This window comes from Epinephelus lanceolatus, chromosome 14 (assembly GCF_041903045.1).
Source record: "Epinephelus lanceolatus isolate andai-2023 chromosome 14, ASM4190304v1, whole genome shotgun sequence".
In the NCBI taxonomy this organism is placed as follows: domain Eukaryota; kingdom Metazoa; phylum Chordata; class Actinopteri; order Perciformes; family Serranidae; genus Epinephelus; species Epinephelus lanceolatus.
Genome location: NC_135747.1, coordinates 38,622,297 through 38,638,313, shown reverse-complemented (window position 1 = coordinate 38,638,313; position 16,017 = coordinate 38,622,297). Strand labels below are relative to the sequence as shown.

Genomic DNA, 16,017 nt, shown 5'->3' with positions numbered 1-16,017 from the left:
GCACTTTTGCATTAACTTTGTGTGTCTTTGTAGCCCTTTCCGCACCTTTGTGTTAATTTTGCGTCTCTGTGGTTGTTCAACATCTTTTTTGTAGCAATTTTGCGTTTCTTGGTGGTTGTTCTCCACCTTTTTGTGAATTTCGTGTCTTTTTTGGTTATTTTGCATCTCTTTGTGGTCGTTTTGCATTTTTGTGTTAATTTTGTGTCTCTGTGGTTGTTCTACATCTTTGCTGTAGCAGTTTTGCGTCACTTGGTGGTTGTTCTGTACTTTTGTGTGAATTTTGTGCCTTTCATTGGTCGTTTCGTGTCTCTTTGTAGCACTTTTGTGTCTCTTTGTGGTTGTTCTGCACCTTTTTGTGAACTTCGTGTCTTTTTTGGGGGTTTTTTGCATCTCTTTGTAGCACTTTTGTGTCTCTGTGGTTGTTCTGCACCTTTGTGTTAATTTTGTGTCTCTTTGTGGTCATTTTGCATTTGTGTGTTAATTTTGTGTCTCTTTGTGGTCTTTCTGCACTTTTGTGTTAATTTTGTGTCTTTGTGATTGTTCTGCATCTTTGTTGTAGCAGGTTTGCATCTCTTTGTGGTTGTTCTGCACCTTTGTGTTAATTTTGTGTCTCTTTGTGGTCTTTCTGCACTTTTGTGTTAATTTTGTGTCTTTGTGATTGTTCTGCATCTTTGTTGTAACAGTTTTGCATCTCTTTGTGGTTGTTCTGCACCTTTGTGTTAATTTTGTGTCTCTTTGTGGTCCTTCTGCAATTTTGTGTTAATTTTGTGTCTCTTTGTGGTCCTTCTGCAATTTTGTGTTAATTTTGTGTCTCTTTGTGGTCACTCTGCACCTTTGTGTTAATTTTGTGTCTTTGTGATTGTTCTGCATCTTTTTGTGAACTTCGTGTCTTTTTTTTTTTTTTGTATCTCTTTGTAGCACTTTTGTGTCTCTTTGTGGTCGCTCTGCACCTTTGTGTTAATTTGTGTGTCTTTGTGGCCCTTTCTGCACCTTTGTGTTAATTTTGTGTCTCTGTGGTTGTTCTGCATCTTTGTTGTAGCAGTTTTGCATCACTTGGTGGTTGTTCTGTACTTTTGTGTGAATTTTGTGCCTTTGATTGGTCGTTTCGCGTCTCTTCGTAGCACTTTTGTTTCTCTTTGTGGTTGTTCTGCACCTTTTTGTGAATTTTGTGTCTTTTTTGTGTGTTTGTGTGTAAAAAAAAAAAAAAAAATAAAAAATTGTCTCTCCTTCATTGCACCACCTCCTCTCCTCATAAATAACGAACAGTCCCCATGTGTTAATTGTATTTTAGATAAGAGAGTGGGTAAATATGTCTGGAGCAAGAAACTACAGAAGCCCCTTACAGACCACGCCCCCTGCTTCAAGTCACGCCCCTCGCGTCACGCCCCTCTCCTCCTCTGAGCTGACACCGAGCATCAAACCAGCTGACGGGCTCAGATTTTACCGTTTACCGGCCGGTGTTTCAGCCTCCTCTGTTGTCTCTTCTCCTCTCATTGAACCGTTGGATGTGTTTTTTGCGGGATGCTAACATGTTGTGATTCACCCTGCAAGCGATGAATGAAACGAGCACCGAGGGGACCACCGGACCGGCGGAGGTTCTGCTGACTTCGGGCTGCCGAGCCCCGCTCTACGGGCTGGTCGGAGGATGGAGCCGAGGCTGAGCGGGGATGGCAAGCCGTCCGTGTCCTGGTTCCTCGGCCCTGCCCTCGTCCTCTCCATCCTGGCTGTGTTAGTGAGCTGCCACGGGACGTGCAAGCACCGAGTCCCGTCTCCCGAGGAGGTGAGCCCCGGTGTATCAACCGAGCTAACTCAGCTAGCTGCAGCACTGTGGCAGCGGACGGGATAAGCTAGTTAGCACGTTAGCCGTGGTGCCTAATTAACGTATCTTTTATATTGTGTGATAAGATTAACTACTTCGCTGTGTCCCTGTATTTTTGAATGTATTTTGTACGCCCATTAGAGCTAACCCTGATGTGAAATATTTGTTTCTGACCAACATATTCAGTTAGCTGCCTAAATCAGATTTGCTATACAGTTAGCTGACAAGCTAACAGGCTAACAGGAGGCTACTCATAATGTTTACAGTGTTTACTGACAATAACCATAATATCTGTGTCTGTCAGGGACATTTAAAATAAAATAACTGAGTTAGGAGTTCACCATTCATCATTCATTCATCATTATAAGTGTTCACCATTAGCCTGTTTCCCTAGCAACAACAAAAACTACACTTCCGGCTACATCTCTTCAGAATAAAAGTAAACAACTGAAGTTTAGCACCAAAATGCGTCAAAATGCAGTATGTGGCATGCCTTAGCTGCCCAAATTCATCAAAAATATGTCATCATTTGTTTATAGTACGTCTCCGCCAATTTGAAAATGCAGAGTCAAAGGAAACAGAATCAAAATCAGCTTTATTGATCAAGTATGTGTGCACACAGTGAATCTGACTCCAGTTTCAAGTTTATTTCAATGTGTATTCACAGAAACAGACATGCAGTTAAAACGAGGACAAAAAAGCTAAACAATGGCAAAACCTAAACATTGAACTTTTATATACAGAGTGCTTGTTGTACAATTTAGTAGTTTCTGTGGTAAAATTAATCTAAACTTTAAAGCCACACATTGAACTACTCGTGAAAAAGCTGAAACTGAACCTGGTTTTATTTTAGAAATAGAAACTGCTTCTCCTTCTTGGCCAAAAAGAGAGACATTCTTGAGTGTGCGTGATTATGGGGGTGTGTTATATATGAGTGCACCCTCCCACTGTTTGCATGCTCTGGCCTCTGTGTGCCATGGTGCATTGAGATTTATTACCAACTGTAAGCCTCTAACTCATCACTATACCCTGTCTGGCCAGGTTGGCTGGCTCTCTTTACAATTTCATCGACTTTTTCATTGGCGTTCTCTTTTATACAAAGCTTTTCTTGGCCTACAGCCAGTATATTTATGTGTGTACATTAAGCAGAGAATTGAAAATGCCTCTGCTCTCGGTTCACAGAGCATGTTTCTATTGTCTGTACTGAGGGTATGTACAGAGTTTTGTAAGTGAGCTTTATGTATGCAGCTCTTTATATGTGGAATCTTCTGCAGAAGGACTAGTTGCACTCAGTGGTTCCTCTCGGCTGTTTTTCATTTCTAGTATATATTAACATACTTTTTGGCTTTTCTTGTAGTGTTCTTATTTTGTGTTTTATACTGCTTGTTTGAAAGCTTTGAATTTTTAATCAGTATTTTTGTTCTCTGTTTTTTGTCTGTAACTTTGTGTTGTTGCCTGTCTCGGCCAGTACACTCTTGAAAAAGACATTTTTAATCCTGAGGTTTTTCTGGTTAAATAAATAAATAAATTGAATTTTTCACGTGTTGTATATCAACGGAGATGTGCAACTATTTTAAACTGTTTTCGTAAGGATTCATTGGGTGCTGTTAATTTGACAGACAGAGAGGTGGTTGTGTGCACTTCTCATTGTCTACTTAGGCCGGATGCAGGACAACAGATTTTTTAAAGCACAATGGCTAATAGTTGCCAAAATGGTTTTATTTAACTGAAAAACATCACGCTGAAGTCATTATTCATGCATTTCATGAAAGGACTGGATGCATGCTCAAGATAAAACACCTTAGCTGTGCTGGAAACAATCTAAAAAATAGTCAGGGTACTTCCACAGAATATATCTCAAAAGTATTTTAATCATTTGTAGATTATTTGTTGTAAAACATACATTACTGAAAGAAATAAAGAACGAATTAAGAACAACACAAGACAATAACAATTTTATCATTCTTTAACAGGCCAAACTTAAGCAGGGTCAACTGAATAACAGAGACAACTCTCTACAGCATCCAGTGATCTTACCGTTAGTTAATTAGTTAAGAACATTTCAGCCTTCATGAAGGAGGATTTATTACAGGACTGCTTTAGTTTTAGCTGAGTGTACCTAATAAACTGGCAGCTGAGTGTATTTTGCTGTTGGTGTGTAAAATCACTTGTACAGATTATATTCATATTATCCATCCTGAACCTGGAATGCTTCGTAAATGTATAAAACACTTGATGTGAATGTGTGTGGTTTATCATTTCTCTGTGCTTCTTTCAGGTTGTCCATCATGTGTACTTGAAGCCTGAGCGTCTGACGAAGAGAAGCTCCCCAGACGACCTCCAGCTGAAGATAAAGATCATCTACGACTACAGCGTTGACCAGTAAGTCCTGCAGCAGATCACAACGATGTTAAAGCTGCAGTTCGAGATTTGAGAGTTTAGGGACCAATTTTTTTCCCACTCTGTGACTACAGTATTAAAGTGTAGGTGACGGGATGTTCTCTGTCTCCACAGGCTTCCTGCAGACAAGAGGAGACTGGTAAAGGTGAGGAGCACTTGACATCTTAGGCCCTGATTATACAAAAAGTGTTTCAGCAGCTGAAGGCAGTTTTTTTTTGTTTTTTTTTGTTTTCGTGTCTTGCATTACTGTGCTCCAGGTGCCTGGTGTTTTTGCTGGAGCGCTCTGAATTCCTCAAGTTGAAAAAAAATCAACTCAGAGCGAAAAAGCGCCCTACATCATCTCTGTTTTTTTTTGGTTTTTTTTCCCACATTGTCCAATCGGATGATTTGAGAGGCGGGCCTTCTGTGGTGGTCAGAACAAGTTGGCAGCGGTTGCTGGATACCCAGAGCTATAAGACTTTACAAACAGCAGTTATCACCATCTTAATACAAAACAGCAGGCTTGGAAGCAGATAAGTGCAGTACTTGAAACGGCCATCATGGAGACGAAGCTCCTTGACCAACTGGTGGTACTCCCCATGATCCAGTCTCTTTTTTAGGGTCTCATGTACCCACACAGATCTTTGTTTATCTGCTGACAGCCTCTCACCCTCAACCAGAGCTACAGACAGTACCCTCTGACTCAACGTTGTAGGACCTAGATACCAATTACTGTGAAATAAATAAAATAAAGAACATAATCAATAAACGGTAGACTGATTACACAGGAAGGTTAGGTTATTTGGGTAGTTAAAGTTTTCTCATTGGCAGCATCTAGTGGCCGTCAAAGGAACTGCAGCTCAAAGCACATCAGGGGTTTCTGTTGGCTCATTGTGATTGTTGTTTGCCTCCTGCTTTGGGCTCTTTGTACTGACCTGCAGGAGTTGAAGCTCTTACCTTGCTGCAGTGATGCTGAATCGACTTAAACTGTGTTTCCTCCTCAGGATAAGCTGTTTCCTCAGGCCATCGATTACCTGCAGAGAGCCTTCAGTGTGAGGTGCAGGGTGGGTCCTGTGCTGCTCAGCAGGTACTTGGCCTGTCCCATCATGATGTTTAAATCTCTAACACAAACTCTTATGAACAGATTTGTTCTTAAAGGTTTGAGAAAGGCTTAACTTGTCGTCTGAAGAAGCTGCTCAGTTAAGTGCTTTTTGTCTCTGTCATCTCAGACAATGCGCAACCAACCAGTACCTGAGGAAGAGAGATGACCCTCATCGCTACTGCCAGGACGCCTGTGCAGACGTCACCCGGTGTGGCCCTGTCGTCGTACCTCAGCACCACCTGCAGGTCAGGAAGCGCCACAGATGATGGATAATGCAATTATTAAAACAGCCTTCTCTGAGCTTTTAAGAACAAAATTCCAAGTTGTTACGCTGTGGACATAACAACATTTTAGGCCAACTATTCATAGCTGTGGGAGTGATTTTGAGTTTTTTGTGCCCTCTGGTGGTTTAAAGTCACAAATTGCTACACATTTAAAGACAATAGAAAGAACTGGACATCATCATGGGTCAGTTTCAATATAACTGACTCAAGCATAGCATATACGGAGAGAACAAAAATGGACCAAAGATGGATCCCTGTGGGACACCACAGGAAAAAAAGGGCACAGCCAAAGATCTGCAGATGGAGTGTTTTCTGAACCAGTGAAGTATTTTAATGCTAAACCATTTTAAGGGGTGCTCAATGATGACAGAGTGATCCATATTCTCAAAAGCAGATCTGGGATTATGGAGGATTGAGTGATCTTTAATTGAAGAACAACAAAAGGAAAAACACTAAAAAGAGGAGGCAGGATTAGATGGACTGATGAGGGAGGGACGGGCAGTGTGGAAGGTTGAAAGGATAAAAGAAGGCTATTGTCAGGGTGGTAATCTCATTATGGTTATTGTAGATGCTGAGCAGGAGCTAACAATAGTGCCTCGACCTCTCCTTCTGCTGTCTGCTTTTACTGCTGAACATGTGAGGCTCATAGTCCAAAATCTGAAGGTAAAACTTCACCTCAGAAAGGATGAATACATGCAGAGTTTGTTGAAAATGTAACTTATGCTTTATAATGTGTAAAAGGTTTGTCTGTCCCTCTGCAGAGGAGTTTTATCTTCAAATTTGGGTCTGTTAATAAAAACACTCAAAAACCAACAGGACATCAAACAGGTTACCTTAGGGCAAACAGACTGAATCAGAAAGGTCGACTGGAAGATATGACTGTGCAACATCTGCATAAAAATGACACATTTACATTATGTTCATTAATTACATGACTTACTTTGATACTTTACCTGTGTCTTTGCTCACTCTTGTCATGTGTATTTCCCTCTTAGCAATGCAAGGTGTGCAGTGAGTCAGGGAAGTCCTGTGGCCCCCTGGGGCCCCCAGATGGCCCCGGAGTGGAAGGGTCCGACTTTGTGCTCTACGTCAGCGGCATCACCACAGAGCGCTGTGGGCAAGAGAACATAGTGGCCTACGCTGCTTACTGCCAGCTGGAAGCAGAGCTGGACAGGTGGGGAGGACGCCATCACGGCATTTGTTCATGTTCATGTTTCTTCAGTAAATTTGGTGATGTACTGTAGCTGATTGTAGCCTGAAATGTTTTTTTTCAATGTTCCACTTCTGGTTTTGTCTTTAAACTTTAAACATAAAACCTTTGGGACAAAAAAAAACTATGAGAATCAGATGGTTGACAGAAAGGTAAAACTTTTCATATAGAAATGAATGTGAGGCTTATCATTGTTGTGGACAAACTGTCCTGTAACCTTCCCTGTGATTCCCACGTGTGTGTCCTCAGACCTATAGCAGGCTATGCCAATCTGTGCCCTGCCATGATCTCCTCTCAGCCTCAGGAGTTTGAAGGGATGCTGTCCACAGTCAAACATGAGATCATCCACGCTCTGGTCAGTACAACAACATGTTTTGTGTACTTCATGGTGTAAAGTATTTTCAGCTGAACCATGACAGATAACACTGGATTGTTTTAAACAGAGATCTGTAACCCTCACTGGATTTTAGGAGCTTTGTTTACAGTTTGTGCAGCTTCATAGAGATATTGACAAAGAATGGTCTCACCTGAGAGGGTTAGTTGGTGAACCACTGCAGACAGTGAGCTAACTGCTAACATGCTATCCATCTATTCTTTTTACTGTTTTTATTTTCTCTGTACTGGACTGCTTATTTTTTCTGACATTTAATTCTCTGGATTGTTCAACTTTTTCTTCAGTTAAGAGTTTATAAAGGGGACAGTTCGTTATTCACCAACAGTGTGATTTTGTCTGTGTGTGCTGTTTCTCTTCTGACAACCAGGGGTTCTCAGCTGGTCTGTTTGCCTTCTACCACGATGACGAGGGCAAACCTCTGACTCCTCGATTCACCAGCGGCCTGCCCGCCTTCAACGAGAGGTGAAGACACTTTGTGTTTCAAGATCTTCATTGTAGTGTGCACACTAATCGGGTTTCCATCTTAATGCAGCGCAAATTGATAAATAAAAGATTTGCAGCGAGACGAGTTGAAACAGGCGACTTCTAAAAACCCGCTGGTTCACACCAAGTCAACGAGATGAGACGGTGTATCATCTCTAGTCAGCAACTCTGTACTTCTGTTCTGATTTGCAGCTTTTCAGACTTATTTTGTGGCTGAATATAATTTGTAACTTCTTAAAATCTGAATGAGGATAGTGATAGTGAGATGCTGGCTACAGTGATGAAATAAAACCAGCATCAGATGGACTGTATTCAAAACAATACGCCACAATAATATAAATAACCAGCACCAATTCATCAGTCAATGAGAATGTGTGTGTGTGGGCGGGGCATAAGCACATACAGAGAGCAATGTCTGACACTGGCACACTGTGAGGACGGTAACAGAGGGCTCGGTGGGGACGGAGCACCTGCTGCAGCAAGCAAATACGCCGTCTGTGGTCATTTTCACTACAAGCTGACTGGCTGTTGAAACAGTTGACGTGCTTTACATTCTAAAACCAGCTGCTGGCGATTTGACCAGCTGAGTTACAGATGATGTCATCAACCGGCTTGAGTCGAGCTCAGACCTGCCAGTTCACACTGCTGCTACTTTTCTCTGCAACGCTCAGCGGTTACATCTCATCGCAAATCTTTGAACCTGTGTGTGTGTGTGTGTGTGTGTGTCAGCCTGGGTCTGTACCAGTGGAGTGAGGCAGTGATCAGGAGGGTCAGCAGGCTGTGGGACATCAGAGGAGGAGTGATGGTCCGACACCAAGTCCACGTCCTCGTCACTCCCCGAGTCGTGGTGAGAAACACATTGTGTCAGTCGTCTTCACTAGAGTAATAACCCTAAAGTCCCACTACATGCAGAAATGTATTTTTTTTTCTTGGTTCCAGGAGGAGGCGAGGAGACATTTTAACTGTCCCATCTTGGAGGGGATGGAGCTGGAGAACCAGGGAGGGACAGGGACTGAGCTGAACCACTGGGAGAAGAGACTGCTGGAGGTAAACACACACCACCTCTCTGTGTCTCTCTCTGTGGGACTGTAGTTCATGTTTCCTCCTTGTGTTCATCATCACCTTCTGTCGGTCCCTCAGAACGAGGCGATGACGGGCTCCCACACTCAGAACCGGGTGTTTTCTCGGCTGACGCTGGCCATCATGGAGGACAGCGGCTGGTACCGAGCCAACTACAGCCTGGCTCAGAGGCTGGACTGGGGCCGCGGCCTCGGCTGTGACTTCGTCATGAAGAGCTGCAAGTTCTGGATGGACCGACAGAGACAGAGGTCACAGTGATACTCAGAATAATAACTCTCGTGATCACAAAGAATATTCACTTGTTTTAAAGCTCACAGTTCCAATCAGACTCTTTAAAGTACAGATGTCCTGGTCAGGTGTTTTTGAACTTTGAATTCTTTAATTTAATCATAATAATAATACATTGGATTAATATAGCCCTTTTCTGGACACTCAAAGAATCTGAATATGAAATGTTTGTGTGGTGTTTGTTGGTGCAGACGACACTCTGTGACTCCGTACTGTGACACAGTGAGAGCGTCTCCTCTGCAGCTGACCTGCAGACAGGACCAGCTGGCTGTGGCCGTCTGCAACCTGCAGAAGTACCCACAGGAGCTGCCGCTGGAGTACCAGGTACACACATAACCATACACACACCCAATACAAGGAAAAGTTTCTTTCTAGCACCAAAACATGCAGAACCCCCAAAACCTCAGATCCTGCAGATGGCTGATGTTGGCTGGATTTGTATTGTTCCATCTCGCCTTAGGCTTGTCACCCATGATTGTTTTTTAGGGCTGCCCGTGACTAAGAATATTCCTAGTTGACCCGTAGTCATCAGGGCCACTAGCCGACTAGTCGCCCGCATGAGCTGGGACTAGTGAATGTTTGAAATTCTTTCCAGAGAAAATGACGATTGATCGATTACAAAATTAGCTGCTGATTTAATTATCTAGAGGAATCTGTGAATTGTTTCAGCTCCACTGTGACGTACTCAGTGCTCTGTAAACTTTACTACTACTCTACTGCCTGTTGATACACTGTGTGTGCTTCTGTGTGTGTGTGTGTGTCAGTACTTTGAGAGGATCCCTGAGGTGTCCTCGGATGAGCTGTCGATGTTTGGCGGCGCCGTGGAGATCGCTGACTTCTGTCCCTTCAGTCAGGAGTTCAGTTGGCACCTGAGCGGAGAGTATCAGAGGAACTCATACTGCAGAGTGTCAGAGAACCAGCCAGGTGACCGCCACAGTCACACCACTGTTACTATGGTTACCACTAACACCATGTTGTTTAGATGTCAGTGAGCTCGACTTGAACTGTTTCATCTGGTGTGTTGTCCGGCCATGTTTAAAGGAAACAGGGTTTGTAACTGAGCCGACACGCTCCATTATAAAGTTAAATAATCATTTAAATATTATATTATTTAGACGGCAGAAAGGAAGAAGTTGGGCCGAAGCATACTGACATCATCACTGTCAACATCATCAGTCTAACTGAGAGCTCAGAGGAGAACTGTGGAGGAATTTCTCAGTAAAGTCTGTATGAACAGTGAAATATTTCTGTGTGTGTGTTCAGACTGGTGGAGGAACTACGGAGCAGAGCAGTACGGACCGGACTCCGTGTGCCTGTACCAGAAGTCCGCCTTTGTGATGGAGCAGTGTACCAGGAAGATGACGTACCCTGACTGGGGCTCCGGATGCTACAAGGTGTTTTCTCTACGTCTGATGTTTTTCTATATCATCAGACTGCGTCCACTCGGAGCTGTGTGAGTTTTAAAATGCTGTCGTGGTCTCCAGGTGTGGTGCTCGGCTCAGGGCCTGACGGTGTTCGTTCAGGATCGCTCCTTCGTCTGCGTCCGGAAAGGTCAGCTGCTGAGCGTCAGCGTGCGAGTCAACGACTGGGTTTACAACGGCGTCCTGATCTGCCCCGCCTGCACCGACTTCTGTGACGACTGCCCCCTCCCACACCAGCTCCCGCCCAGCAACTCCTCCAGGAGTCACCCCATTGGTCAGTTCCACCGTCCTCTTTTTACAGCGGTGCACACAAAGTGTTCAGCTGATGCTTCGATAGGCTTTTTCTTATTGGTGGTCATCAGTAGGTTAATGAAGCCAGAATTTTCTCAACACACTGTCGGCAAGGCAGTAATGATTGTGCTAAGTGGCTAATGGGCATGTAGCTACTTCCATGTTTCAGATGATTCGTCATGTTTGTAGTCGACCAATGAAGATGAGTTTACATCAGTGAAATCTTTCAGACCAATGATCTTTTTGGTCGACTATCAGGGGGCAGCCCTACTAATTAATTGATCAGTGTGGGTACATGAGACCCTAAAAAAGAGGCTGGATCATGGGGAGTACCACCAGTTGGTCCAGGAGCTTCTGCTCCATGATGGACGTTTACAGGCAGATTTTCGGATGACTCAGGCAGTTTGACAACCTGCAGTCTATCGTCGGGCCGTATAGCTCTGGGTATCCAGCAACTGCTACCACCAGTTTCTCCTCCATTGTTTACCAACTGTAAACTTCTAAACTTGTCATGACCACCACAGAAGGCCCGCCTCTCAAATCATCCGATTGGTCAATGGGGAAAAACTGGAGATGACATGGGGCGCTTTTCCATTTTGAGTTGAAGTTTTTTCAATATTCAGCTTTGGTGGAATAAAATGAGTTTTGTTCACATGTTTATGTGATTCTGTTTGTTTGTTTCAGACCCGTGCTCCAGCTCTCCAGGTCTGGCCATCACTCTGTGGCTCCTGCTGCTCAACCTGCTCCCCCTGGTGGCCGGACTGCTGCTCTGCCACTGCAGCTGATAAAACACACTTAACACACACTAAACAGTGAGGTAGCTTAACACTCATCTGGAGTCCTCTGAGGATCTGGACCACACATCTTTATTTCCTCACTCTGTCCTTTTCCTTCTCCTCCCTGTTTCCTTCCTCTCTCTTTCATTCCTACTGTGAGTTCTTCTTCTTAGTTTCCTCCATCATTCCCTCCTCAGGACCTCCTCTCCTTCATTCCTCAGCTCATCTCATCTCTAACTCTGTCAGGGATCTTTCTGCTGATCATGACTGGATGATATCGGTCTTTTTATCGGCTCGTGTTGCAGCTGGTTCCACAGCTCTCCAGCTCCCGATCATCCTGCTTCATCACAGCCAGTTTTATTCCTTCGTGCTGCAGTGACAGAGGATCAGAAGATCTGTCCTCTGCTGATCTTTCCTTGCTTGAATACATGTGAGGATGAAGAGGAGCTCCAGCTGCCTGCCGTCTGCAGTCTAACACTAAAGCGAGTTTCTGCACCCGGACGCTTCTAAAGCAACAAACACTTTTTTAAAACATCAGACTTTTAAGCTGAAAGGTCAGCGTGCTTCCTCTGAATGAGACGTGTGCAGTGTGGTGCCCTCCGCTGGCAGCAGGAGGTAACTGCTCAACTTTTTAAAGTTCAAACCAGAACACTTGTAAATATAAATACGACTCTTTCCTAAGATGCACTCCTGTTTTTAGAGGCAGGTGACGGAGAAAGTGTTGCCTGAGTTTCATTCCCTCTTTTGCTTTGAGCAGATTTGCAACATTGTGTGAATTTAGGGACGAAGAGTCGAGTGTGTTTCAGTTGAAAATCTACAGAAGAAGACGCATTCAGTTTCCTACATGACAAACAGCAGGTGCTGTTGGGGGTCAGAGGTCATAGCGAATGTGTGAACACACAAAGTGACAGAGATGCTCTCTTCGCGTTTTTAGTTGGACTAATAAACCAAGTTAACTCACAAAACGTAAAGAAAGGAACATAATTTTCTTACTAAACAGAAAATACAACCAACAGCTCATCTTTCCCCTCCATCACTTTGCTTTAGACCTCATGTGAGAGTGCTGCTTTAGTGACACGTCGTTGGCAGCTGTAGTATTATTTTTTAGTTTGGGTCCCACAGCAGGACACGTGATGCTGAGGGTGTTTTATTTTTTATTTTACTAACTTTTGTGAATGAAGCAGAGAGGAGTAGGAAGCCTTACAGAGCATTATGTTGGTGTTGATATTATCACAGATGTTCACGTGGTTCTTGAAACGAGCCGATCGTGTCAGGTTTTTGCAGTGAAGAGAGTTTAGTGAATCTGACTTGAAACATTTGTACGAAAAAGTCTCAGTGTCCTCGGCTCTGCCGTCTCCCTCTCATCTTCAGACTAAAAGTAAATCTTGTTTTTGGCGACTATAAAATAAAGCAAACTGACGTCGTATTTGGGACAACTCCCGACGGATTCTGACTCCAGGATTTTTGTCTCAGATCTTAAATCATGATTGTTTGTAGAGATGCACCGATCCAGCTTTTTCAGTTTCAATTCCGATCCCGATGCTGTGGCTTTGAGTATCAGCCGATACCCGATACTGATCAGATACCGTGGTTGACCTAAAAAGCGATATACCTCTACATGTAGAACAGAAAAGACTAGAGGCATCAGGCATTGATGACTACACAGTCCCTTCCTGAGATAAAATGAAACAAGATGAAACAGATTAATGCAATGATGAACTATTTCTTTATAACAAAAATAAACAATTGTGCAACAGCAGTTGAAATAGTGTGAAATACCTCCACACAGCAGATTCTCTCCTTCGCTCCATGACGTATGACGTAGCTCACGTCGCAATAGATTTAAAGGGAAAGGATCGCCTCAGGTATAGGTTGCATTTTCCAATACACGATCCATCTATTTTGATGATGTCGGGGACGATATTCGATCCAGATATCGGTTCGGTGCATCCCTAATTGTTAGCTTAGTCTGCACAAGACTATAATATACCGACAACAGACCGAAGTCAGTACGTGAACACAACACAGAGATTAACAGCAGATTATTCACCTCCTGTTTGTAGAGAATATTTTGAACAAATGAACACAGAGCAGAGAACAAACACCTTGTCCAGACTGGACGTGATGTGAACGAGCACATGTGAACATCAGGGGTCTCATTTGTGAACGTACGCACAAAACAAGGCCTGAAAGAGGCGTATGCCACTTCCCATGTAAAAGTAGCGATCTATAAAAACAGACTTGATGGGAGAAACTTTGACCCATGCCGACGAACATTTTGGAGATGGGAAATTTGCGATGCAGATGGCGAGGTGGAAGCCTGATCGTAGAAACAGTAGAATATTTTATGCTGCGCGCCATTTTAGTATGGCTCCCATGCATTGTTTTATAAATGAGACATCAGATAGTTTCAGTTTTTCCCGCTGAAGATAACACTGCTCTGTGTGTCAGTGAACAGGCTGAGCTACGTGTCACTGAGGGCTGAACACGTAATGCAGATTTTATTGTAATTGTCTGACTGCAGCTTTCAAATCCCAGGAGATGTAATATGTGTTAAAAGTGTGTCAAAATACCATCTTAAATTAAATAATGTCATGCTGCAGAGACGTCCTGACCTACTCATCATATCCTTTGTTTGGCAGAGAAAATCACATCATAATAATCTTAATGTTTTTCAGAGAAAATGTGAATAATGATTTGAATATAATCATCCCCATTAACACTGCCAATCATATCCCAACTGTAATAACAGCAAATATTATTTTTTCAACGTTCGCTGCTCCTCCATCAGTCAGAATCAACGCTGATGTTTCTGTTTCCCTCCAGTCAGCAGTCAACATGGATCAATGGAGCCATTTATAATGTTGAGGAGCAGCACATCTTAAATATCACATAGCACTTTCTTTGACAGTTAATATCACTCCTCGTGACACCGATGAAACTGTAAACACAGATCACTACAATTGATCAAACTCAAGAACACCACCAGAGTTATGATTAAATAACTGAGACACAAACTCATTTGCAGAAGGAGAGAACACAATAAAAGTCTCATCCTGTCCTCACACTACAACATTGCGTGTAGTATATGTGGACAGTTGTTTGCTCTTCATCCTCCAGAGTTCATGTGCTTGTTGTACGTTAGTAAGAGGTGAAACATTGACACACAGAAGAGGAAGAATAAGCCATGTACCTGCCAGCTGTCAGTCACTAAGAGCTGCCAGCTGTCAGTCAGTGAAAAACCTGAACAAGCCATAGCATGATGATGATGATGATGATGGTCAGAAGCTGTTGGTCAGAAGCTGTACTGCAGCATCTCACTGATGCGTCCTCAGCTCAAATGTTTTTCGCAGTATGGTGAAGACACGACCCGCCTGCTCTGCCTTTCTCAGCCTCTGATTGGCTTAAGCTGGAAATGTGTGTCAAAGGCCGTCCCCAGCACACACCAGAAGCGTCATACTGCAGCTTGTCAACAGTCGACCTCACAAAGTTGTTGTTGTTACTGAAAGATCTGAACCTCTTCCACCTCTACGTTAGCCTAAAGTCATGTGTGGACAGCCACTAATTAAACTTGGTTTCTCACCTGAAGAGCCGAACTCCAGAGCGATGACTTGCCAAGAAGTATCTTTTAGGCCATTGTCTTTATAATGACGGGATTGTGGGTCATTAAAGGAAATGGCCACTTTAGAATGAAAATACATACTTACTGACCCTCATGCTGACAAGAAGTCCAGTGTAGTTTTTAAATCCACAAAACTCCTTCGGGGTATCGGAGGATAACAGCTAGCCGGAATAACAGCTACACTTGAAGTGCATGGAACCCACATTTTGAAAATGTAATAAAACTCCGCTAATGCATTTCAAAAACGTCAGAACGGCTCGTCCGTCGTAATCCAAGTGCCCTGAAGACGCAGCATGCAAACTTGACTTGAAAAGACGTAATTTACTCCACATCATTTCTCACCGTGGTCAGTTAGCCTGCCCTGCATGCTTGCTGTGTTTACATGGCAACTCGCGCTAGACTCAAGAACTAGCACCACCACTAGCCATCAGCTAGTCTTGCACAAGTTGCCATGTAAACACAGCAGTCTGCAGGGCAGGCTAACTGACCACGGTGAGAAATGATGTGGAGTAAATTACGTCTTTTCAAGTCAAGTTTGCATGCTGCGTCTTCAGGGCACTTGGATTACGACGGATGAGCCGTTCTGACGTTTTTGAAATGCATTAGCGGAGTTTTATTACATTTTCAGTGTGGGTTCCATGCACTTCAAGTGTAGCTGTTATTCTGGCTAGCTGTTATCCTCCGATACCCCGAACGAGTTTTGTGGATTAAAAAACTACACTGGACTTCTTGTCGGCATGAGGGTCAGTAAGTACTGTCTGTGTTTTCATGTAGGCGACTTTAAAGAGTGGTCTTTACAAGTGCAGTCCATTGACCACAGGAGCAGAGAAAAAGAGCTGCTGTGGGAGCTGGTGTGTACAAGCAGAGA

At 43.5% G+C, this 16,017-nt stretch overlaps 1 protein-coding gene across 1 annotated transcript; it reads left to right on the top strand.

Moving 5' to 3' along the window:
* The first annotated feature begins 1,379 nt into the window (after positions 1-1,379).
* lmln (leishmanolysin-like (metallopeptidase M8 family)) lies at positions 1,380-15,468 on the top strand. Its single transcript, XM_033616960.2, has 16 exons — positions 1,380-1,780; positions 4,098-4,201; positions 4,334-4,364; positions 5,203-5,285; positions 5,428-5,545; positions 6,580-6,758; positions 7,044-7,149; positions 7,556-7,650; positions 8,401-8,518; positions 8,611-8,718; positions 8,812-8,999; positions 9,231-9,363; positions 9,804-9,963; positions 10,303-10,433; positions 10,524-10,734; positions 11,436-15,468. The coding sequence occupies exons 1-16, from the start codon at positions 1,646-1,648 to the stop codon at positions 11,534-11,536; spliced, it is 2,001 nt and encodes a 666-aa protein (XP_033472851.2). The 5' UTR covers positions 1,380-1,645; the 3' UTR covers positions 11,537-15,468.
* The last annotated feature ends 549 nt before the right edge of the window (positions 15,469-16,017 follow it).